Here is a 26,009-nt window from a genome sequence, read left to right as displayed (position 1 = left end):
ACAGGCAAGAAAAGCCACGATCAGCACCATTTTAGTCATTTGTGATTAGTGTGTGGATCCACGTTCTGATTCAATCCCAGCCCAGGTTGTGAAGAAATCGGACACCCCATTATGCTTGACAACAAGATTTATTCCTCTCCGCAAAACAAATACACTCGACGAGTATACACGACAGAATAGGTGCAAGTATATTTATATACACGTTTCAGCTCCTGAAAAAAGGTCTGAATTCCTTCTCTGAAAGCGGTAAAAGAGTGGGAGAGAACACAGTCGAAAAGCAAAGGGGCAAGGGAATAACAGAAAGCAGAGACAACTGAGGTTCTCTTTTTTTTTTTTTTACAATCAACTTTGTCAATGTGAGCAAGCTTTCACTTTTTTTTTTGTATTATTATTAGACTTTAGTTTAAGGCAGACAGTGGCTTGCACAGGCAGCGCTTGTGCCATTAGGGTCATGCATTTCATACATGAAGAAGGAATGTAGCACTGCAGTTTGTTGTATTAATCTCACAAGTGCCTTTGATTCTGGCTTTGCAACAATAAAGGTGTGAAAAGAGTCTAAAAGAAGCAGAAACACAGACAAAGTATAATTACCATTGGCACTAGAAGGTTGAAGGCAGCACAAGTATCCTGTGGAACGTGGGACTCCTAGGAAAGGGCTTTTTCTGATGACAATTATTGCAATGGCCAATACATTGCTCCATAAAATGGCTTAAGTATTGAGACTCTAACGATCGATCACAGGTAGACTGATAAATAAAGTATTTTTCACAATCCATTCCCCGTTGGCAAGCATTGTGAAGGCATGTTTTGGTTTAATCTTCAGCTTTTAGGGAGACCTCACAGATTAATGATTAACCCAATATGTATTATATTCCTATGCCCAACACTAGAATGTAGTACATAGATAGGAATTAATGCAATTTAACCCTCAACCAATTAAAACGGACAGTCAGAGACGGCAGCAATTATTAGATTGGTTGCATTTGCCTTCTGTATTTCAGTTCCAGATCTGCAACACAAATCTGGAAATAAACCATCTAAAATAGAAACGTAAAGCAGAAGAGTGGTCCTACACAAGCTAGACCCACCCTTATTATTATGCAGAGAGCTCTTGCGAGAACTCAACATGGGTTTAGAAAGAAGACTTTCACAGCAGTTTGACCCATCGCAGGTTTGTTAAGCTGCAGGATCCGGATTTCAACGGCAGATTCTGAATATTTTGTGGTTGTTACTTACTTTCATAACCAAAAAACAGAGCATATGCATTCCAAAGTCTTGCGTACGGCACCGAGTAAAACAAAAAATGTATCAATGTACAAAGGAGACAACTTCCCTAATACACTTTGCAGATCGATTTATTCAATCCAAATCCAGGTCTTAAGTGGCGGATTTCCTGGATGCAGGCTGAATAAATATATCGGTGTAAGATATAAGGATGTGTGTAAGTTATCTATTCAGATACGCAGTTAATTAAATCTGAAATACATCAAACTGCTTTACAATAAGATTCTTACTTTCTGTCCTTGGCATCAGAGGCAGCAAAAAACATTATTATTATTTTTATTATTATTATTATTTTTAATACTGGCAATCTGACCATAGTCTTTAGAGGTCCAGTGCTGCACGTTACTGGAGCCAGCAGCTTCATTAAGACCGCACCAGTCTGTGCAACTGGATGCAAACATGCCAGCTCTCTCCCATTTGCTTCCTCTAGTGTTCAGTATTTGTCCATGGCCTGTGTTTTGGATGGCTTCTTCATCTTGCTTTGTGATGGAAGGGGCCTAAACCAGCATTAGAAAATCCCTGCAGTCAAGAACAACTCGAGTGCCAGCTTCCTGACTGGCTGGCGTATACAGGGTCTGACAGGGTCAAGTGCAAATGGACTCACTCACTGCTTGAGGAAAATCACTTTCATAACAGCCTTGTCTTTGGGCTCTCTCAAGCAAGACCGCCTCGTACAGCAGTGATGCTGAAGGAACTGCGGACGGCTGAGGCAGAGATCTAGATCAATATACTGCTGGACTGGATTTTGAAGGTAATTGTGGGTTTGGTAATTGTGCAGATAGGCTGAGGACCTGGCCTGTATTTTGGTATCCTTATTGTTGGAAGTTTAATTACTATTATTATTGTCATCATCATCCTAAATGCTATTACAATTACAACAGTTTTTAACCACAATTATACATAGAAATATTAATATAATAATTTTTTTAAGGTGACCAGTGACAAAAGAGCCCCTTCCCATCATACTTTGCATTGACTGTGGCAATCTGTTACTTAATACCATTCTGATAACAGAAACCCCAAAACCCCAATGTTTGTGTCCGTTGATCAAGTTCATATAAGTCTGAGATCATACAGAAGTTTCACAATATCAAAATCACTCTCTCACAACCCTGACATTACATCACAGAAATGCATCCACCGTCATTTCAGGAACCATTTCCATGAACAAAAAAATAAATAAAACATCTTATTCACTTACTGCACCCTCACATCGACTATTTTAAATTGTTCTGCCTCCATTGAGATATATTGCAGCGTGATTAAGGAAAGCGGCCATTGCCATTTTCTGATCACAGACTGGTCCGAGCAATGCAATGCAGTTTTTTGATCTGCAAGTTCCACTGCAAATACCACCACTTCAGCTGACATTGAAGAGACAAAAACACATGTATAAAAGTGACCTGTGTGTTTAGGAAACCGCAAATATTCATGGGTCCACAACCAGGAAGTTAGAATCAGTAAAAGGGACAAATAAATAGAGACAGTAGAGTATCCTTTTGAAATCAAGGAAACATGATTGGGCCAGTTTTCAATAAGCCTAGAAGTGCCTAGAAGCTAAAGCTGAACCTTTTTGGTTGTTTGCTTCCCCCCCGCCCCCACGTCTTGATTCTTGAAAGTTTTGGGGATTCGAGTGTAAGAAAAGGTGTAGACATTTGTATTTCTCTCTTTCATGAATATCCAGGCATTGCTCCTGTAGTCCCTGATGTAGCAGTCTCTCCCTGGGGGAAGCCCAGAGTGATCGAGTGTCCACTGGGCGAGAGCCACGACGTGTGGCTGGGGATATTCGTTACCTGTAATCCTGCAGGAGCACTCGGAAATTATGAAGTTCTTTTATGCTTGTCGAAAGCCTGGAACAGAACGGTGAGAAAAACAAATGAGAGAAAAGTAAAACAACAGTTATTTGCCACCACTGCCGAGGAACGGGTGGGTTCGGCACGTTGTACTGCCGTCACTCTGCTTCAACTTTCAGGAGGTCAATCGGAGAACGTGAGCTGGTCAAATCTGATTCTGTGTTCGCAAAAGGACCTGGGTTCAAACGCAGACTGTTCTCCCCCCTCCATTCATCAAGGTAAGACCTAATGATACGCTCCCAATCATTTCAGTAAAAAAAGCCCCGTTCGTGACCTTCTCAAACATTGAGGGTTACAGTTTTTCAAGACAGTGAACAGGTGCATTGCTGGAGTTGACTGGATGGTAACTGATAAAGCTGCAATTCTCTCGCTTTCTAAATAGATGGAGGTGGATTGGGATCTCAAAATACAGTTGTAAATGCAGTCCTTTGCAGCAGGTGTCAAAGCATCGGTGTCTGCCCAACGGTAACTGGATTATATGTCATTGACTGAAAATACATGTTTTGCTACTCTGCCTTTTTATGGGAAAATAAAATGTCCAAAAGGAGAAAATGAGGAAAGAAAAGTATTAGGAAAAAAGTAAAAGAGCAGGAGAAAGACCTCACCTTCCGAATGCATTTAGAAGAGCGACTATCTCCTGCCGGGTCAGCTGGAAACCTTTGGACGGGCTGTTCTCGGGCAGGTTTTTAATTTCTTTTTCGGAAAACAAGATCTTCAGAGCAGTGCCCAGTCCCTGGGTCTGGAGAGGAATCAGACACGAGGAGTGCGTTAGCCACAGCCCAGAGCAGGCAAAGTGAACAGCGTGTGCTGAATAAAGACTGATTCGGCTTATTTTATTGTTCAGCTCAGCAGAATAAGAGTGATAACCCCCAATGCGACACTACATTAAAAATAAAACATCCCAGCCAGCCTACTCTTAGGCATTATTATTCATATACACCTTAGATGAGCAATTTCATCTGACAGCTCCATCCACAAACAAGACTACAAGATTGCGTAACAGCAATTAAGTTGCAGAAAGATTAAATGCTCGCTATTTATTTATTTTCAAGCCTGAGAGACTAATAGGCTTGCCAAGCACAGCATAGACTTAGAAATAATGAACAGCAAGTATATTTTCCAGCAGAACTGAAACAATCCTAAAAGCAATGCCTAACATTGACTAAACCTAGGTCAAAAATATGGAAGTCTATAAAATGGTTTGTTTTACACTTCACTAATCAGTAATCATTTTCTCCATTGAATTCCAGCAAAGCAGCTCCAGAGTTGGCACCTCCGTGACATCATGGCATATTTTTCAATCTCTGATTTCTGGTACATAGAATGAGCTGGACATGAAACTCCACAGAATATGTTTAGATTTATAGAATACATTAATAGAATAAATCTGGAGCTCCCTTTTAAAAGAAGAGAAACCATGAAAAAAGTGCATTTACATGACTATTCAGCACTTCACTGCAGCTCAAATGTTTGGATGCAAATAATGATGTGCAGGTTTAAGGAGGGTTCAATATTGATGAGTTGATTGGAAGAAGATGTTCTCATCTGCCCCCTAGATTCCTAATACCCATCTGTTCCTTAGGCAATATCGGGTTCCTCTTTCAAAATAGACTATGAACACTGGCTGAGTAAGCTCCCTCAGGAGTGTAATGACAGTCTAGGGTGCACTAATATTTCTAGGAAAGCTGTAAAAAGTGGGAAGATACATGTTTTTACCTGATGGGTAACTGAGTTTAATAAAGACACCAAAGACCCAACATTTTTGTAAGGGAATGAATTAATGAACTGTGGAGGGAATAAAATGGTATAAAAAAAATAAAAAAAATGTATAAATCATACCTGCAGCTTTCCCCAAAGTCGACACTTACTGCAGCCCACACAGTCCATTATACGAGAGATGTTCTTGAAATGAAGCCGGAATTCTTCCTGTGACAGCAAATACAGCACTGAACTTTTACACTTAATTTTCCATTAGAAAATACACTAAAAAACAAAAACTGGCTACAAGGAAAGAGGTAAATACAATATTATTGATATAGACATACAGATGGGTGACAAATTAAGGGGAAAACCAACATAAAGTGTCTCAGTAAGCACAGATTCTACAAGTCTCTGAACTCTACTGGAGGGATGGAACACCATTCTTCCAAAAGATATTCCCTCATTTGGGGTTTTGATGATGGTGGTGGAGAGCGCTGTCTAACACGTTAGTCCACAATCTCCCACAGGTGTTCAATTGGGTTGAGATCTGGTGACTGTGAAGGCCATAGCATATGATTCACATCATTTTCATACTCATCAGTAAGCCCTCGTGCCCTGTGGATGGGGGCATTGTCATCCTGGAAGAGACCACTCACATCAGGATAGAAATGTGTCACCACAGGATAAAGGTGATCACTCTGATTTGCAGTGACCCTTCCCTCTAAGGGGACAAGTGGACCCAAACCATACCAGGAAAATGCCCCCCCACACCATAACAGAGCCTCCGGACCCCCTCACTGTAGGGGTCAAGCAGTCAGGCCTGTACCGTTCTCTTGGTGTTGCCACACATGCACTCGTCCACTTGTTGAGAATATGGTGAAGGATGACTCATCTGACCAGATCACTTTTTTCCACATCTCTTAAGACCAGTGCATATGGTTTTAGCAGCATTGAACACTCAGAAGTGCATTTGTCTTAGTAATGAGGGGTTTATGCACTGCAACCCTATTATAATATCTGTGTAGTTCTCAACAGACTGTTCTTGCTGACAGTCTGATCACGTCCTGCATTGACATTCTCAGTCATCTGGGAAAGAGTTGCTCTTCTGTTTTTTCTTACATATCGCAGTAATGCACGAGCATCACAGTCATCGAATATGCGCTTTCGACCACAATTTCCAACCCTATTTACTGATGTCTTTCCCATAGATCTAAATGTAGATGTAACTGTAGTCACTGTTCCTATTGATACACTAGCCAGCTGAGCATCTTTGTGACAAACTCCTGCCATTCATGCCCCAATAATGACCCCTCTTTCAAAGTCACTTAGATCCTTTCCTCTTGCCACCTTGATCCAAAATCAAGGTCATCTGGGCCTGCTCAGCATTTGTATACATGCCACAGAGCATGATAGGATGTTAATTGCTTAATTGTATCATGCAGTACACCCGTTTGGAGGCATCTGCATTCGTTATCTTCCTCCACTCATTTATTCAGGTTTGTCACCCGTCTGTACATGCAAACTCCAAGTAGCAAACTCCAAGTTCGCTAGATGCAATAATTATGGAATTGGAATTTTAATTCTGTAAAGCACCCAAATCGCCGGAAAAAAACTGCCGAGTTATATGCTGATGCAATTTGTTTCCTGAATTGTATGATTTTTAAAGTTAGTTCATGTCAGGTGTCATCAGGCGGCAATTCAAACACCTCAAATGATAAACAAACCAACTTGCAGACGTTTCCCAGGTGTATACAGACATAATACAAATACAAATTACAAAGGTTAGTGCTTTTTGTAATCTGCAGCTCTGACTCAAAACAATGGAGAGTACAGGGAGTTTGTCCATATGAAATGAAGTAGTCTACCTTCATTGAAAATCAATCTTATAACAAAAAAAGTATTTAATGGTCTTCAAAGTGTAGACATTGTACAGACAAAGAAAGAGATGATTGAATTCAGTGGGTTCCCTTTCAAAACATGAATTGTCGGCTTCAATAACAGAGGTTTACTGACTGACCTGGTTTGTTTGGAGATGTAGGGGCATGTTGCCGATACACTGGCCTTATTGGTTGCGAGTTACAAAAGACTGCAGTTGTTAATGACACTTTTCCCTGCCTTAAATCTCATCCAATGCGGTCAGAACCCTGTCAATGGATATGCGACTTCTATAATATCACCTAAACCAGTGAGATGTTAGATATGCTTACCTTCAATGTTTTTGCTTCGACTTTGTGTCCTGCAAACATGGATTTTTCATCAAAGTGCATGGGGAATGCTCTGTGGAAAGAACCAGCTTTAGTCAATAATTACAATGCCACACACACTGCCATAAACAATCGCTTCCTATGTTCTGCTGTATTGCACTAGTGTCATTAACTCTTCTGTGGAGCAGGTAGAAAAAGCATAAGAAAAAAAACAAACCTATTAACTAGATAGATGTTTCAGAAGTGAAAATCTGTTTTTCCCCACGTTTATCAAGACACTACAGATCAAGTATTTAGAAGCATAACCAAATGCTGTACAAGATGAGGGGTGAAGGTGAGCACAATAGGGTTTCCTAATACATCTCTTATACCCACACAGATTCCTCCTAACTAAATACACATATTTACACTGCAAACCAAGTTGGCACAAATAGAAATATAATGGCAGTCCAGCAGGCTCTCCTTGTTATTAGGAAAGCTGTACAGCTGAGGGAAGTGTGTTGACTGATAAAATTAAGGTGCTTGCATTTTCAACATCAAGTCAACTCTCTCTTTGGTTAGAGGAATATTAGTAATCTAGAGCACTAAGTAATTGGGTGGCTTACTTAGTCTCATTGAGGACTTGTAGGAGCAGGTCCTTTGTGGCTGCGTCTTCCTCTGTGTTTCCAGTGTACAGGTTCACGATGGATCGGTCAAAGTACGGAGCCACTTTGGACAGTGCCCTGAGCTCAATCAGGTACAGGAAGTAGAGGTTCTTCAGCCTCCTGGTCCCCTCCCCCTTGGTTTCAGCCGGGTCGAAGCGGTGGCGGAACTCCTTGACATTCGGTCCCCACTTAGTCTTCCCCCAGGCCTCTGGTGGGCACAGACAGAGCAAAGGAACAAGATAGACATCCACGCCCTCTCGCACGTCAGGATATACGCCATACAGACACCATGGTCCTTACTTACCTTCGAGAAGATATTTTGCACAGAGGTGGATGTTGATACTGGAGTGCAGCCCTGAGATCAATCTATAGAAAACCCTTTTCTCCAGACAGAGGCCTGTGCGATAAGAAAGATGGTCAGGTTTAAAAGATAGCGGTTATACCCAAATGTTCAGAGGCAGGCTGAGTGAGTATTTTTCCCAAGGTTGTTCTTCTGAGCAAAATGCGTGAGGCACCAGAGCAAGGTAATTCATTAAAAAAAGCTGCAGGGGACCGGAGTGAATGTGGCTTAAGGCTGCAGATTAATTAAGTGATTAGATCCCATCTCCATGTGCTAATTGTTTATTCAAATAGATTAAAATGTAGTTTTATTTCACAACTTACAAAATAAACCATGCAAGAATAAACTAATAACTAATAAATAACTTGACAAAATCACATCTATTTCAAAAGAAACCTGTAGTTGAAATGCACAGTGCAAGCAGACCAGACGAAGAGGGGTCAGTGTGTATTCGGCATGGCTGTCTTTCTACGCTAACAAAAACCTTTTCCTGTCTGAGCAGTCTGACATGTTCAAGTAATTCGAGCTCAGAGCCAGACAAAATCACAACAGAACCCCTGTGATCCTACACTGACACGCAGTCAGAGTCAAACCATAGGAGGTTATGCATCAAAACAATGCTTGACTGTCTGAAAATTCTGAAAGGGTTAAGGCAATGGAAAATTACAGACTAGAACTCTTAGCAGAGAAAAGGAAGTGAAGACTGGGTGCGAGACAGACCAAGTCCTACAGTTCAGATAAAAATCAAGTTAGATCTTACCATTTGATATAGTTCTTGGAACTTAGAATTAAGGGGTTGAATAGCAAACTTGTGCTAGCTATACAGGGTGTAGGTTGGCTTCAGAAATAGAGAAAATGTGAATTCTTATGAGTTGACAAAAGTGGAGAATTGACTGACGCCCGTGTCATTTGAATGGGTTTCAATCAAGGTTGAAAGAGTTTGGACAATTGTAATAATGGCCCTCTTTGATGAACTGTCTGGTCATATTTCAACCTCTCTAATAAAACAATTACCACCTGAAGAAGAAGAAACTGAAAGTTTGAATTTCATTTTTTAAGCCTCTTACACCTTTGAGCATATACGCCTACTGGCCATTGTAGCCTGCATGATCAGAGTCTTGCTGCCTATTGGATTCTGCTTCAAATTCAGCAACCTTATTCGACCCATTATTGCTGTGACGGGACCAATTTAAGTACAATAAGAGGGTTCTGATGAACCAGCCGTATATATTTTTTTCACCTGCATTTTTCATAACGCAAAAATCACATAATTACCTTCCAGCCAATTATAAAAGCCTTCACCTGCATGAAACAAAAAACAAATTCACATTAATACAAACCACAAAGAAACTGTAACAATGTTTTCATAGAAGTAACCAGAGGCAAACGACTCAGCCGAGGTGAACAGCTCGTTACTAGCAAGAAGGTTGTATTCTTACCGTCATCATCTCCTAAAAGAAAAAGAAAAATAAAACTGATTAAATTAAACCCTATAATATAAAACAAATACCTACTACCCTATGCTACACTTGTACTGCATACTACCCAATGTGTAGCCATGGTTTTAGGCTGCACACTGCATCAAGGACACTGTGACATGAGAAAACAAGGTGCTGGCTAGAATTATGCTCACTGTAAGAATTCCCAATAGCTTTAGCCAGTCAAGAAGACACAAGAGCACAGAAGTATCTACTCCGCTTTTACCTCTGCTTGGAGCCAGTGGATTTAAGGGGCGATACACAGAGCGTGGCCTAGGAAAACAAAGAGACAACAAATAATATAAATACTTCAACAAAATATCGATTGTAACTAGACGATCGGGTTGCAAGGCCGATTTTTGGGGTTGCGTTTCTTACTTGAAGCAGTTTTCTTCATAGATGCTGTTCCAGACCCTCCAAGCAGACGGACCCTTGTACCCAGTGTAACGTTCAGGGTTTAGCAGCAGGTCCACATACTCTGCATCAGGTGAGGTTTCATCTGAAAACCAATAGAGCAGCTTTAACGGGCATCCACAAAACACCTGCTATATTGTGAAGACCATGCTTAGGTTGAGCATAGCCCCACTGTCACTATTATCACATCTCTGTTTTACTTGAAAGATCCCTTCACAGAATCTTGCTCTAAATTTGGCATTTGATTTCCGTTTAATTTACAACAGGAATCATTGTCACAAATCACTGCTTGTAACAACCAGAAAGCAATTTTGACTTAATCTTGAAAGAAAGTGCCGGACGTGAATGAAGTAGTACATTGTGGGTATATCTGCAAGCCGTTAACGGGTTATTAACGAGAGGAAGGCTTGGTCTCGCGAGGTAAACAGAGATACTCTGATCAAGAAGTCCTGGATGATTTTGAGGGGGCGTATATGGAAATGGTGTGTAAATAAAGAGAAGGTCAATGCTCAGTATTTCTCAACTGCATCAAATTCAACTAGCTGTTGGACTTTAATACAGTTTTTGTGAAGAGTACATTAAACAGAAAAAAAATCAAAGTGAAAGTGACCTTTTTGAGTAGTTGAGGTTTTTTTTTGGTTTTTTTAATTCCCACGTTTAAGGGGGCTTTGTGACACTTTCGTTTCTTCCTCCAATGGAACAAATCCTACCGTCGAGTTCACAGAAATGGTCCTGAGCGTCATCGTGCCTGGCCCAGTCCGCAAAGGCTTGTTTACTCTGGTTGCTGGAGAGAAAAACAAACATTCCACCTTGGTCAAATCTGTCTGAATCAAATCGATTTTATTTTGTATAGCGCCCTTTGCAGGACAGCAAAATAGCACTTTACAGATTGACAAACAGATAAACAAACAAACAATTAAATAACCCATGAACAATTAATAAAATGCTATAGGAATCTTAGGTCTATCCTCAAGGCCTAAGGACTAATCTCCAAGTTCCTTATATGACTTTTCCCCTTCATTCACATTGTATCTACTTTATTTTCATTCGCTCGCCTGAACGGAAGTACACTAGTAGCACTGACAAACAGAAAGTAACCAAATGACTCAAGCAGCTATGTATAGAACAATTGATAACTCCCTGAACACAACACGAACTAAAGCAAGATGAACCCCGGAGCTGCAACCAAATGTCATGGATTACACAATCAGAAGAACTGTGGCTCAAGTAGGCTTTAGATTGATTGTAGCATATGTAAATTGGGCCTTGTTAAGGTTTGCATTGCGGCTGCAGACTATTACAATGAACACCACAGAATCCTATTAATCAAGAGCTGGTGTACTGAGACAAACACCACGAGGGCAGTGGTATAAAAATACATAAATTCAAAAGCACCAGAAATAATTAATTACACCCTCGCTCTCCTTTTTCAGGGAATTAAAATAACAAAAGTAATGGAACTCAGAAATTATGCAGACTCCCAGAGGAGGTCTTACTACCGATACAATCAATTATAGACTTTTCTGTGACAAGTCAAATGTATTTCATAAATTCATATTGCAGTAAGTAGCAGGTGAGATGTAGCAACACAGAGATCTATGATGAACATTTTAGTATTGTGTAAAAAACATTTCGAAGTCTAAATATTACAAGCACCGTATAGAATTACATAAACCTAGTTGAAATAAACTCTATAATTTAATAGTTTAATAAAATAATAATGTACCTATATTTACAAGTATATTAACAAGTTGTGCTCAAGTCTGTTGTGATCTTCCCATAGTAAAACATCACAGAAAAGTTCTTACCTTAAAGTGCTATTAATGGCTCCAAGTTCATTGGCCTGCTCACAGTCTTCCATGACTTGCATTGTATTCACAGCCTGGGAATACTATATAATAGAAAACAAATTAGAGCAGTATGGTTTTACATAGACTTGGATAACAAATATATATATGTTGAACCTTCTCAAGAACACTTTGGGTGCCATAAACTCCACCATAAAATAATGCCCATGAGATTATCGAGACCAAACGGCCTGCGATACAGGATACATCAAGATATCAACGAAAAGGTACTGAAGCGCTAAAATAATCTGAGGGAAATGATTAACACTATTAATTTGGGCAGACTTCTCAGCCTCTTTGCAAAGCGATCTATCCATCTATCTTTTCAGATCACTGTCGGACTTGGAAAATGTATATGCTTTCTATAATACATGAAGGAGAGAACCGTTTCAGTCTGGATGATAAAATGCACTGCAGTTCTTACAGACACTGACGCAATACATTCAGACTGAACTCATGCAAACAGCACATAGAACAATATTAATGAGACATATAAGCATTTAGTTTTTTTCCATTTATTTCATAAAGTACTGCTTTGTAGACCTTTAAGGGGCTAGGGCAGGAAAAAAATTCTACAGATATCCACACAGTTAAATCTCTGATTCCAAACAGCAAGGTGCAGCACCCAGGAGGAGTGTGTGATCTCCAGGCAGACTGAGGGTTGTCACCCTCAGGACAGAGGAACTGTTCTGGGGAAGCCTCCACTGACAAACACCTAAGAGACCTTCTCTTGGGTGACAGAAGCTCAGCTCTGACTGCCTGTGTTCATGGCCCAGCTCCACTTTGAGTTGTGCCACTGCCCTCCGGAGGCTGGGGTGTAGTGGAGGGAGATGGCCTGGGATTTTACCAGAAAACTCAGTGATCAAAAAAAAAAAAAAAAAAAAAGGTGCCTGTTCACTAAGCCATTTCCACTGCCATAGAACAGTGTTTCTTAGGCCTAGACCAAATCAAGTTTATCACACTATGAATGGTGGTGCAAAAACGTTCCAGGGATCAAATCAAAAAGGGGAAATATATAAAATATGCCTTTTTCACACATACAAAACCCAAGTTTTACAGGTTGACTTTTGATGGAAAGGGGAGGAGAGTGCTTTCACACTGCTTTGCCAAATCAACCAAACTTCAGCAATATATACATTTGCAAGTCCACTTTTTCACAGACTTCAAAGCAGTCAAAAACCTATTGTGAACTGAAGAAAAATAAATCAAAACCTAACAACAGTGTGATAGTTGCCCATGGGAATGTCTCAAGGCATTTCCTTAATATCCTATATTGATGAGGTGCACCCAAAACAATGCAGTTATGCAAAGCAAATAGATTGCATTCATGTGGCAACATGGTCAGGAACAACACAATATCATCCAATTATAAAAGTACAGCAATAGAATTCATATCATGCTGAAGTACATTCCAAATATAACAGTGAGGGGTTACCAGGGCTTACCAAGTAACTTCCATGCACATTTTAACGTAATGATTGTTCATATTGGGTTACCTTCGGTCTCAAATACAGTACAACATTTTAAGTCCCCTATACATTTAAATGTACTGGGTACTACAGCTAAAACCTCAATTGCTGGAAAAACTAAAATCACTGCTTGTTTTTCCAATATGTCTAAGCAACATTTGCAGATTTACATCCATAAACAATGTTCCACTCCCGCACTCTGACACCACTCCTGCAGGAATACCGGTCGGCCTGCATACTCAATATCAGTGCATGTCTGCAAGGCATATATGCGAGAAGACAAATCCATAGATTTTTTACAACCATTTTGACAGCTTTTATGAGTGTATTCATTCTAATTATTACCTGCAATACATGTATAGGGGATGTGGGGAATTAAAAAGAGGTGGGATGTAGAAAAAGCAACAAAGGCAAAAGTATTGGGTCTCGCAGCAAACTACATATTCCTATATAGGTAAATTGTCCTTCAAAAAAATGCATTGCACTGATTTATTCAATATTTGTTCTAAAGGGTGTTAATGTGATCCTATTTGTTCCGTTCAATGTTTTAAAAACACAAAAGAACAATGCATTTTAGGATACTCGGATAGAAAACAAACTGGAAGGAAATTCACAGTCTAACACGAGCCATATAAATGACCTGTTGAATAAGTATTTTGTCTGGTTTTACATAGCACTCAGATTTTATGAGTCCCCAGGCTCTCTGAGCACAAACAACCACTGAAAACACTGAGACAGTTGTAATGGCTACCTAGACAGAGTGGCAGAACAGAGTCCAACTCACTTTAAATAAGCAATACATTATTTTCTCTGCCAAAAAACACCCCTAATTCAGCAACAGGGATATAAATAGTCAAAATAGATTTCTCAGTATTGCAGCTAGAAACTTGCTGCGTTTTTCACACTTCTACATGTAGTGCAAGTTTCAGAAATTTTGGGAACTGAAACTACCTTACAGAGTGAAATACAGCTTCAGTGAATAAAAATAGGTCATTTCAAATTACTTGGACACCCTGAAGTTTAATCAACAGCATAAGAATAGCCGAGACGTGAGTGGCCTGCTCTGGTGATAACGTCTTCATGAGCTGAGAGACAGAAAGGCCCGGTCACCTTGACTCATTTGTGGATTTGAACACATGGAGACACCCGTCCTCAGCTCAGCATCCCTACTCATTATTGGACTGATGAAGGTGATATCTGAAAGATGAGGTGGTCTCGGCAAGTGTTGCATCAGCCACCCAAGCCAGCTGTGACAGTGACGTCAATTCAACCAGCTGCTTATTACAGCTCTACATGCATATACAGGACGAGATCTTTCATTTGCATTTCAGCTAGATCAGCCTACTAGTGAAGCATTAGTGCCGAGGAAGACAGCACTGACAATCCGACTGTCTATTTTTAAATGCACAATTGTAGCCAAGGGCCTCTTACAATGCATCCGCTCCAAGGGCATGGCAAAATTAAGTCACGCAACAGTGAAAAAGCCACTTTATGACAAGTGTGTGTGCTTTCTTGGTTTGTGGAGCTCTTTTTATTAAGGCCAGGATGATAGGCCAGGATGATAGGCCAGCATGGCAGTACATGAGAGTGGGCAGGCAATGAGACTCTCCCAGAAGAGAAGTTTCATTTCCACGGTAATAAGTCCAGGCTGTGGTACACATTGTAGTGATGGAGCAGCTCCATCAATGCTCACGCTTTATTCACAATAACCTCTCTGGCACCACATGAAAACCTCAAACTGTTATCCACTTGAGTTATACAGTATAATGAGGGAAGTATTGTACTGCGTATTGATTACACAGTACTTTTGTAGACTTCATAGGTCACCATGGAGACAGACATCTGCCAAATGAATACACATATGAATAAATGTGTGCAGAAAATAAAATAGGCTAGCCTGAAATCTGAGTTGACAGAACTTCAGAGCGGCTGAGCATAGGTAGGCTTTGCAGGAAATTCCAGTTCAAACCAGCCACCAAATTTTAATTTAGACTTTATTGCACCATCTCCGATATGATTAATTTATACTTTCACTTCATTGTTTTACATTCAGTGGAAATTGGCGTTTGAAATACTTTCAGCAACGTCGCAGGCTTGATGGCTTATTCATTCGTTTTGGAATTGTACATTAAGGCTATATCCCTCCCAAAACAATGACATAATCCTCCTGTGGATGAAGTTTTGCATTATAAATGACGACAGCCTGTTTTGTTAAAGGTCATAGTCTGAACAAAGTTAATGAACATGTTCAATTATGCATGTTATCCAGCTTTCCCTTAAAGGAGATTTTCTGCAATTAATTAAAGGCGCACAGTTCTCAATATGTAGGCGCAAACCTATCCGTTTGAGAACACTTTGCAATTCACGCAAGTTAATGCATGTGGTGCTCAACCTGGGACAGAGGATACACTACTAGATACATTTAAAGTTCTTGAATTCTTTCAGAGAATCTTAACCAGTTTCCACAGGTTTTAAACTTGTTCTCCCTTTCAAGCTTTTATTGCATTTGAACTAACTTGGGTATTGTCTGCAAACGGCGAATGCTGTAGAAGGGACAGGGAGCGACTGCATAGCAGACACTGTCACAAAATATATAACACTGTATTTAGGTTTGATCATATGTTATGACAAAATATGCAGTGCAATGTGCCATTTCCCCACCCCCCACCTGCCATTTAGTCTTATGTAATCATCAATATAAGTCGCCTGCAGTGTCAAATGACTTGGGAATTGAATTTTGATTAAATGTACGAAAGCAGTAAGGACAATTTGCATATAGACTTAACCAGCCTTATTTACATTTTTGATTACACCTGTTGAGACCAATACCTCCAAATCATAAAACTAGTTATTTATAGAAGGAGCTACAAAGAGGTACCAGAGTAAAGAAATACATTTTGCTAGGAACACTGGGCAGTAATGTGCAAACAGGTCAATAATTGAGACTGGACACAAAATGCTACCACAATATTGTTAAACTGAAGCCCAGACTTCATTATTTTCAAAGGAGTGTCGTCGCTTTCTTTCTTGGTTGTGCTCAGATTCCTAACAGATGCTTTCAAATTCACGTTTGCAGTTCTGTGAACTCGCACTGGCGAAACATTGATTTGATTTCTAATAATCACGGCTGCTTCCAACCATCCCCCAGGGTTCGATGTGCTTCAAGAGAACTAGGCCTAATCCCTCAGAGGGATACATTGAGATTTCTAAATATAAGATTACTGCTTTATACCCTCGGTGTGAGTCAACATCTACCATTTATTAAGAAAGAGACTTACTTTATTATAGTTGCCAGCTTTAATTCCCACTGGAACCTTGCTCTGTAAAGAGAAATACAAGAAAATACATGAGAACCATTAGATTTTAACACAATTTACTATGAAGTGCTTCGACAGAATGACAGGCAGAAGACCATCATCTAAACGTCAACACCTGTATCACAAGGACAGAGAATTGTATTAATCTTCCTGAAGAACAGTGTGCATAGATTCTCAGGGATCTCTAGACGGGTTGATTTTGCAAGCATCAGACAAGGACGCCAGTCTTCACTCTTGCAACCACAAAAGTAAAACTAGTTCCATCCAATTGTGTACCATTTCAACCAATGGCCAATCAATGCAATTTAAACCACTATGTCACTACATTCAATAGCGATATCAAGAGAGGATTTGTGATAAATCTTTAACAGGAAAATATTAACTTTGGCTATTCCTTTCTTCATCTTATTCTAATACACATTTCCAAAAACAAAACCCTTGGTGAAAAACATAACACCATTCGAAATCAGTGTCTGCTTATTTGAAAAACAAATGTGATGGGGCGTTTCTTACACTTGTTCCAATCAATATTCCAAAACACTGGAAACAGAAAACAGTCTGCACTTAACATGCAATCTGTGCTCCTGTCAGAGCTGTATTTTAATGGCACACTCTTGCCAGGAAGGGTAGAGAGCTCCTGAAAAGCAGAGCCTCCCGGGTCTGCCGTTTCTTAATGCGGTCGCTATCAAACTTCGGCATTGACACAATCTGACAGACGACAGACCTCAGGGCAGGGCTCCACCTGGCAGTCCTTGATTGAACACTGGCTGTCATCTGGCCAGAAGGGACAAGGACGCTTCAAGTTAACCTGCAGGAAAACAGGAGGAAACCAATTAGACTGATCAGTGACACATATTACAGTTTAAAATACATTTTCAAGCATTACAAAAGCACAGGAGTCCAATTAGTGTTAATGAGTGCATAATACTATCTTTGTATACCGTTGCATTATTAAATAATAAATGTGCATATATATGATATTTAAAAAGTATTATGGATGGGTCATAATACACATTTTAGTTAAACTTCTCTTAAGGCACTATGTGGATTGGTTCCCCGTTGTGGCAGTGAAACCTCCGTAGGTCAGTAAAAAAAAAAAAAAAGAAGCATTTTGTTTCCTCTTCTTCAAAACCGAGACTCTAACCCACATGACAGACTGAAAATGTAAATGGGACATAAATAACCTGATGTAAAGGTGAATGCAATGCAGCTAAAAACTTACATAGAGCACTTTAATTATCACTCATTTTTAATCAAAGTTTGTGTGTGTGTGTGTGTGTGTGTGTGCGTGTGTATGCATGTATGTGTGGAGGGGGTTTTTGCTTGTTCCATTAGCTTATCGTTCTTTGTCCTCTAGAAGTTAAACTCGGGCTCCTAATCTGCCACACCACCTGCAGGCTTGCAACACAGGTCAGCTGCCAGCGAGACAGATAGCTGTGTAAAGGGCTCGCTGCAAGCTGCCAATTAAAACCATACAACACATCAAACAGCAAGACTGCAACTAGGACCCTGGCTTCACAGCTGGGAACAGAGGAAGTGCATTCGATTTAGGCTTTTATATTAGAACACCCTGTGGAGAAGCTGTGGAACACGGTTTCTGTGTCAATTAGTCCAAAAAAATGGGCCCCACTTTTAATGTTCACGACAGTGTCCAAAGCAGCTTGTTTTTAGGTGCTTTTTAAAATGTCAAAATAAAGCAAATTAAAACCTGAACAAAGTATTCCCCAAAATGAATGAATCAAATAGGAGTTAATTCCCACTTCAGCTAAGGCCTATAAGTAAACTGACACGCTCCAAACATCCCATAAAGGACAGATGTCATCAACAAGCAATCTTACTGGGCTCAATGTGTTTCACAATCAGCCCACTGCCCCTGTAGTGTAGAATCATGACTTCTTTCTTTCACAGACAGTTATTGTGGCTGAGATGTACCTTCCTAGTGTTGAGCACAATGCTCCAGGGTAGAGCGTATTCAGAACCTGTAAACAAATTCTGCACCCCAGAGACTTCCAACTAGCTTCCACCAATACATTAGCACATCTCAACGAGAGGAAGATTATTGCGGTGGATGTAAGGAAAAGTACTCTGAGACTAGATGAGTTAGGTTTCCCTGTGCGAGGGACTGAATGCAACCGGATATTTCAGCCTGCGCTTTTCAATTTCCACAGCCTCTTGAAAACTAGTTACCTCTTCAGAATGCAATCCTTGATGTGGTTGTTAAGATCATGATGCATGTGCTTTGGGGGGTGGGGCTGTTTTCACCTCACTAATTGCTATGTAACCTATTTTTACCTCAAGTATTGCATCCAATCTAAAAAGTCACTGTACTTTATGTGGGGGGGGGGCAACAACAACTACACAGTCCTCCCACATTTCAGTTTGTTACACATTCACAAAGAACACTAGCTTGTCATCTTGTCCATCTTATTAAATATACACATTGATCTTCTGTTGGAGATCAATTTGAGACCATGTTTAAAGATCGTTAACTGGGGTTTAAATCATACAGTATATAGGAGACAGATTAGCAATATATGCATTTTCTATTATAACAAATTCTATCCCATGAAAACAACTTGTGTACCTTATAGAATTAAATCAACAATGCAGTTTTGTTCTTTGTTTTTCTAGACAGAGTTTGGTAGTCAAATAGGACAAACATGTATGCTAATTTTACACTTTTGCCTTAATAAAACATTTGACCAGCACATTGACAATGGCAGCTACAGGGACTTGAAACTTTCCAATATCCATTTCAGGAGAGACCTCAACATTTGACCAAATCCTTCTTATACACCCTTAAGGAACACTGTGCTTCTGCTTTATTGGTTTTGCCCATCTGTTTCTTTGTTTTTGTAATAGGGAATGCCACACCTAATGTGCCCTTACTTTGTAGTATCTGAAGAAGTCTTTCCCGGTCAGTTTTTGGATCCTAGGATAAATCTTGAAGTTGTTGAAGACGTCAATGCTCTCGATGTCACAGAAGCAGTCGTCCAACACCCCAGTCAGCTGCAAAACAAGAGAGGACATTTACCTAAACCTCAAAGCTACGATAAGAAGTAGATACAAGTTCACCATGTGAGAAAGGTCATATTGACTGCAGAAGTCTCAAACCAGTTTGCACTTATAAGAGATAAGCCTGTGAAAATGGCAACTGAAAACAGAAGCCTTTACACTGCTGTCCATGACAAACTTATAATTTTGTTTAATTATTAATACTTTGACTAGGGAAATGTCACAGGTATGTCCCATTCAAATTCAATAATATTGTCAGCACCCATTTCTGATTATATATTAAAATGGTGGTTTTGTGAAGAAGGGCAGTGTTGCAGTCTTTGTGCAGAAAACCAGCTACGGCTGCAAAAGAGACGAGACAGCATCTTGGCTTCCTTAATACGGTACATTGATACTGAGCTTCCTTCCTATTTAACCACTTACAAAAACACTAGCAGGACCCCATTACTAAATTGTTTCTTGTTTTCTTCATGAGATCTGTCATTTCATTGCTAAATTGACTATTTTCCAGTAATGTCAGGTCTCATACTTTTAGTGCTAATGTGTTTAAAATGATTCAATACAGATTCATTTCTGAATTCTTATTGCATTGCCTTCTAGCTATACAAATGCCATTTATGACAAACCGATTCAACTGCCTTCCAATACTTTCAATCTTAATGATGCATTCCTAGATGATACTGGATTCCTTAACAATAAGCAAAAACAAACATTTAAAAGATGAATCCATGATAGCAATACAAAATATGTACCAGGGACAGTGATGTGAAGATGTGAAGTTTAATTCATATTATTCATTTTGAATAAATGTTACTTTGCAGAGGAGTTAAAAAGTTGTTTCTCAGTTGCTGCTCATCCTTATATACAAGACCTTCTTATTCAGTTAGCCTATAGTAACAAAAAATGTCAAATCAAATTGGGAAGATAACCTTATCTGAAATTGGGGCAGCTTTCTATCACTGACTGCAGCTGAACTGAAAAGCAACCAGAATTTCCCATTTATTGGAAACAGTATGTTACTGTGATGAGAATTAGTCTAGATTTTTATCTCTGAACTCACACTGGAAGCAAACATCTGTGAATTCGGCAAAAATGTGTATATGTATGTTTGTACCTATTTTGTATGAAATATGTGCATATTCGTTGCATGCGAAACCTGGTAGTAGTAGGTTCTGGGATTGGTCTTTGTTCTTTTTTGGTTTCTTTGAGTTTATGTCACTATATGGATGATATCGGTCTGAGGATTTAAAAAATAATGTACTCCTAATACATATTGCATATATCATCCATGCACCAGTAATTCAAGCCTATTGAGCTTTCTTCTACACCTGCGACTACAATAGATTTAATCTGAACCACTTTGGTAACTGGGTTCATTTAAACATATTCTGGCAATACTTGTTTGCTTAGTATGAATGCAGATTGAGTGCAAAACCTTCTATTGCATTTCAAATGCCGAGTCTAAATGCTCCACTGAAGAACAGTGCACTGATGCATTGAGAGCCAAGTCTCCATATTTTTTGTGAAGTGTTTTCATGCTGCCATTTAAAACCAGGGTTTAAAAACACGTCACCTTTACGGGCTACTGCCCAACCATAAGCAAATCAAAAGTTATATCAAACATTACCTTGCATCTTTCAAAACGGTTTATGTTCTCTCTCTATAGAACAGTTATCAACTGCATATCAGCAAGAACCTTCTGTGCCTTCTGTTCTTGTTTTTTTGTTTTGCGTTTCAAACCCTTAACTGCTCAACTGAGACAAGTGTTTAAGAAGTGAAAATGTCAATGTTGTCAGGGTATCCACTGACTGATAAATTAGAGACCTGTAAAACCTGCAGGATTGTGGATCTTGGTGCAGGTTTGCCCAGCCCCGCTATAGAAAATATTACTCTCCAGATCTATTCCACACGCTAGCAAGCAAAACTGAGGGAAATTTTAAAAAATGCTTGAGAAAGTATCATCTCCTGCTATTTGCTGTGGAACAACCTTTCACGAAGAATTAAAAAAAAACAAGCAAGTCTTCCCAAGAAACATAATTTCACTGGCACAAGTGTCACATATGGTAGAGTAAAATTAACAGTCATATTAACACCATATATAGATGATATAGTTGGTACAAATAACAAATAGCCTTATACATGCAAGTCATCTAAACCATTAGTGCAGGTGGGGGGGGGGGCATTATTATATATATATATATATAATTAATAAAAATATCTAGACCTATAGCAAAGGATACTATCACCCTTTCCATTGTCAATCTGATACCTGCCTGTTTTTTCATGCCCTTTATTTTCACAAGTACAATGAATAAATTAGTGCTTTGTACAAGAGAAGTGACCAAAGAGCCTGCTATCAGTTTTGGATAAAGTCCTTGGCTTACACATTAATTATGAATGCCGAATATATTCAAGCTAGTACAGCAATGTAACATTGAGTGCGTCTGTTGTTAGCGTCTGTGGTATAGAATATATTCCTGTCAATTGATGAAGTTGAAAAATGCACAAATGTCCACTTTTAGTGTTGAAAATACTAGCTCATGTGGCCTACAGAAAGGATTTTGTGTACTACCACAAAATAAATTATAATGATTGCTTTTTGAAAGTAGACTGTCAGCAAAAGCAGGAAAGCAATAATTATGTTAAATGATAATATATGAAAATAGTTGTTAAAAACTATAACCAGAAAATGTGCAACTTTTAAGGAATTGCACAAAATTGATTTTTGTCTTGTTTTGGAATTTTTAAAATAATGTATTTTTGTTGATTTGTTGTTTTAATTTATTATCATAATGGTTGACAAATTTTTAACAGGGGTATGTTAAGATGAGAAAAGCAGAAACTTGGAAAGCGAACAAGCAAAACCCCACTCTGGGGATGTCAGCACCAACAGTAACTGCCGCAAACCGCTGCAGCAGCACAAGCACAGTATCAAACTTCTTCGCTCATTCAAAGTCTACGCACTGACCTCCGATCTGAACTCTCCGAAAAACGGGGCTGAGATCAGCCATGCCAGCGCGGCGTAGAGGTGGGCACCGACCATACCGCCGCTGGGTAACGCAGTACCCTCGTCTCCACTGCTGAGGATGCCGAGTATTGAAAGTTTGGACTGAATACTGAACCGTAGCTTTTCCGTGCTATAAATGCACTTTCCCTCACGCATGCACACACGGCACCCGCTACCTGTCCTGTCCCTGGAGAGATTGCACTCTGACAACTCTGAAGGCTTACCTCAACAGCGGCAACGGCCCCGGGGATTTACGGTCACTTCCAGCCCCCTTGTTGCTATCTAAACCCCGCCTCTAATAACAGGCCGGCCCGCCGCATGTGTCACAACACGCACCTCCCCCTCCACACTGACAGTTGTAGTTTGAGAATCCTGCCATTGTAACCGCAAACAACGGTGTTCCCCGGATGCACGGACTACACGCCCCATAATCCCTCGCGTAGCGCGGCGTTCTGTTGGCCCAATCCCAACACACCACGGCGCTCTAAAACACCCAGTGGGCGGCGACCACGTTTCAACCAGTTTGGAGACAGTGATTATAGATTTCCTGCCCCCCCCCCCAAAAGCGACGAGATCAACTTTTCTTTGAGAATGTAGCTTAAATGGAGAATAAATAGCGAATAAAGGGAGAGGGATTGAAACGGCAAACATTTAAACTGGTTATTATTGTCATTATACTTGATTTACACATTTGTAACATCCTCGTTACTTCCTAGCAGTGAACTAAAATGCTCAATCTGTAATAACATGTCTACTGCAAGATGTATTAAAGCAGAAATGTTACATTTATTTAATTCTGCACCTGTATCATCACGTTTATTGTTCCAATCCAACACTTTGCAGATACACTGACTATATTGATTTGATTATTTGTGTTCCAGATGTACAGGCTACGCTCACATAATGTTTCTTTATAACACACTAGCGTAATAAAATAAGTCCAGATGTATCAATTCAGTTCCATTGGTTATCTAAACTATTTTACACACACATTTCAGCTCTCTCGGCCAAGTGCATATACTAGCATTTCAGATCGATAAAGAACTATTAGGAAATCGTCGAACAGGGAATACATTTACTGGCCCTGAAGAGTTTGCAGACAATTCATTTGGGCTTTCTTTATTTTATCAAACGTACGCACTATTCAAGAGCTCACTTAACTACAGGTAATATTACAACACCTATTAACTGAAGTGTGAAACTGGCTGTGGTTTAAAAGCCACACAAACGTGCAGTGCAAACAGTATGACACGTCTCGGCCAGACATGCAGTATGAGAAAAAACTGACACAAAACTGATCCAAGCGTCTCTGAAAGTCCTCTTTAATGCCCAGTTATGTTCCATAGTGATAAGAATTTCAAACAGAGCTGATGCTAAAGTCACCTATAAACACAACCACTAAAAAGGTTTCAGGTTTAAGAAAAAAATCTGTTCTTCTCATTATTAGGTTTGCATATTAGTAGAACTAGTAACAGTGTGGACTGCGTTTGTAATTGTTTAATTGCCCGACTTTAGTTCATGAAACTGCTGCAGATGCGATCATATGCTCAGTGTGGTGTACTTATTATGGAAATCAATGTTTCGGTGATATTTAAATAATGTAACCACTGAGAAAAATATATAAAAAGGACACAAGAGTGAGTTTACAGTACTCATGTACCTATACACGGAATTACTAGTACCACAAACAACATATATGATATGAAAAGCATATCGTCATAATCTCTGTTTGTAGATATGCGTTATATGCAGCGGAATGGTTGCCTCTTGATTTATTATTACTATTATTTTAAAATTATTAAAGAAACATCCAGCCCACTGTTGGTAATGACAGGTATAGATTGTAAAACAGTTATTTTGTTATGTAATTATATCTATCAATAAGTAATACATAATCCTATAAAAATGACAGTGGAGTGGAAATAAGTGGAAAGAAAATCAATGTGCAAACACTTCCAATTAGCTACCCTTATGTGACGTCAAAATAAGGTGACAGCAGAAAATACCAGAAGAGTTCGGGTCGTGTTCCAGGTCGCCAACGTCCGCAGGTCTGCGCGTGTCTGCACGGCTCCACCAATGGGATCACTGGGATTGTGCAGATCTGCGCAGAACTGCGGAAATGTGCGCTACACAAACGCAACCCAAATGCCAGGCTTAAAGTGAGCAGTTATGCGTTGGTTGATAACCGATTTGATACTTACATGACAGAAACAACTGTGGTCCAGATGATCGAAGAGTGCCTCGCTGCTGCTGCTAGAAGGTTCGTTCGCCTGTTTGCCGGGTTTGATGCTGTCCAACCAGCCCACAACAAAGTCCCCAACAGACAGCCACAGGAAAAGAAATATTCCTCCGGCCTGGACCGTGATTTTTATCATCACGGATTCAAAGAGAGAAAATATATACAGAACGACAGAAACCTGACGGAGCGGAATGATCTAGAAATCCAACTCGCGGAGTCGCGGAGGAGGGCGAGAAAAGGCCGCAGAAGAAGAGCCGAAACGCCGCGTTATTAGTCAATATATGACCATTGGAGTGAGCAGTGTGTGGCACCCACGATCGCACTGATCCACACTGAGAAAGCTGTGTTATGTGCGGAAGAGTTAACCGGTGATACGGGAAGTACAGGAAGACTCAGCTGGAGTCCTTTATTTTAAACGTAAGAGCCAAGGTCTATAGCGCCCCCGCAGGCAAGAGCAGGCATGACCACTAGAAAAACAAACTCATCAGTGGATGTGTGAAACGGGGCACTGTGTCTTTTGTTGCGAAATGAAATCAGTTCGAGCTCAGTGGCTAACGCTGGCGTTTTCCTCTAAATGATTGAGGTTGCCGTGGGAAGTGGAGGTGTGAGCAGAGGTCCCACTTCTTCGGTTTTTGTGTTTTTAAAACGATAAAATGCGTGCATTGTCTCAGTTCTTCTGCAGTGCACACTTCAACACTTTACAGAAAGAGCTGTACTCAAAACCAGACACTTTTACGCAATTTAAACTTGAAATTGAGTTGCTCGGCATTCATATAATTAGGTCTACTGGCGTCACTTTTAGACTTTTACTATATTATTGATATTGATCATTATTTTGATAGAGGTACAATGCTCTACCCAATTACTCAGTTAGTTAGGATAAGTTTGTACATTTAACCTTATAGAACTAGTTTTTAGATAACAAGTATTTTGTTTTTTATTAACTGTATTGTCTACATTACAGAATGTCACTTTTTTGTGAGTTGCAGATACTCCTGTGGGTGTCAACCTGTCAACACATATTGGAAGCACAGTGGGGTCAAATAGTGACTGTTGGGTTAATGGCAATCCAACATGATATTTAGGCTCCAATGTAGACTGGGGGCTGGGTTTATATGAAACATAAATAAACCAGTTGGAGTTTGTTTGTTTGAAACTGATGTGGCATTTGTTACTTGAAGGGTTTTAGAAAAATTG

General features: G+C 39.8%; 1 protein-coding gene across 2 annotated transcripts; it reads right to left on the bottom strand.

Moving 5' to 3' along the window:
• Positions 1-109: 109 nt before the first annotated feature.
• On the bottom strand, positions 110-25,227 carry ero1b (endoplasmic reticulum oxidoreductase 1 beta). 2 transcript variants are annotated; one of them, XM_066697060.1, is made up of 16 exons: positions 24,775-25,227; positions 19,441-19,560; positions 17,276-17,359; positions 16,513-16,554; positions 11,727-11,809; positions 10,629-10,702; positions 9,883-10,003; positions 9,731-9,777; positions 9,466-9,477; positions 9,302-9,328; positions 7,991-8,083; positions 7,648-7,894; positions 7,046-7,115; positions 4,977-5,063; positions 3,743-3,876; positions 110-3,134 (listed from the first exon to the last, which is right to left on the bottom strand). In XM_066697060.1, exons 1-16 carry the CDS (start codon positions 24,946-24,948, stop codon positions 3,074-3,076), a joined length of 1,476 nt encoding a protein of 491 aa, XP_066553157.1. In that variant the 5' UTR covers positions 24,949-25,227; the 3' UTR covers positions 110-3,073. The 2 variants fall into 2 exon arrangements, with proteins under 2 accessions (XP_066553157.1, XP_066553156.1); XM_066697059.1 differs by lacking the exon at positions 24,775-25,227 and adding an exon at positions 22,535-22,787.
• Between the last annotated feature and the right edge of the window lie 782 nt (positions 25,228-26,009).

Source organism: Amia ocellicauda, chromosome 23 (assembly GCF_036373705.1).
Source record: "Amia ocellicauda isolate fAmiCal2 chromosome 23, fAmiCal2.hap1, whole genome shotgun sequence".
Classification (NCBI taxonomy): domain Eukaryota; kingdom Metazoa; phylum Chordata; class Actinopteri; order Amiiformes; family Amiidae; genus Amia; species Amia ocellicauda.
The sequence above is the reverse complement of the archived record's forward strand: the minus strand, read 5'-3'. Positions and strand labels throughout refer to the sequence as shown.

What these genes read in the sequence shown, in the direction of transcription:
- ero1b (XM_066697059.1), bottom strand. Translation starts at nt 22,729, where the DNA reads ATGCGTGAGGGAAAGTGCATTTATAGCACGGAAAAGCTACGGTTCAGT. An exon ending in AGGTGGAGCCCTGCCCTGAG is followed by an intron (nt 16,555 to 17,275) that starts GTCTGTCGTCTG and finishes TTCTCTTTACAG; the next exon opens with AGCAAGGTTCCAGTGGGAAT. An exon ending in TATGAAGAAAACTGCTTCAA is followed by an intron (nt 9,778 to 9,882) that starts GTAAGAAACGCA and finishes TTGTTTTCCTAG; the next exon opens with GCCACGCTCTGTGTATCGCC.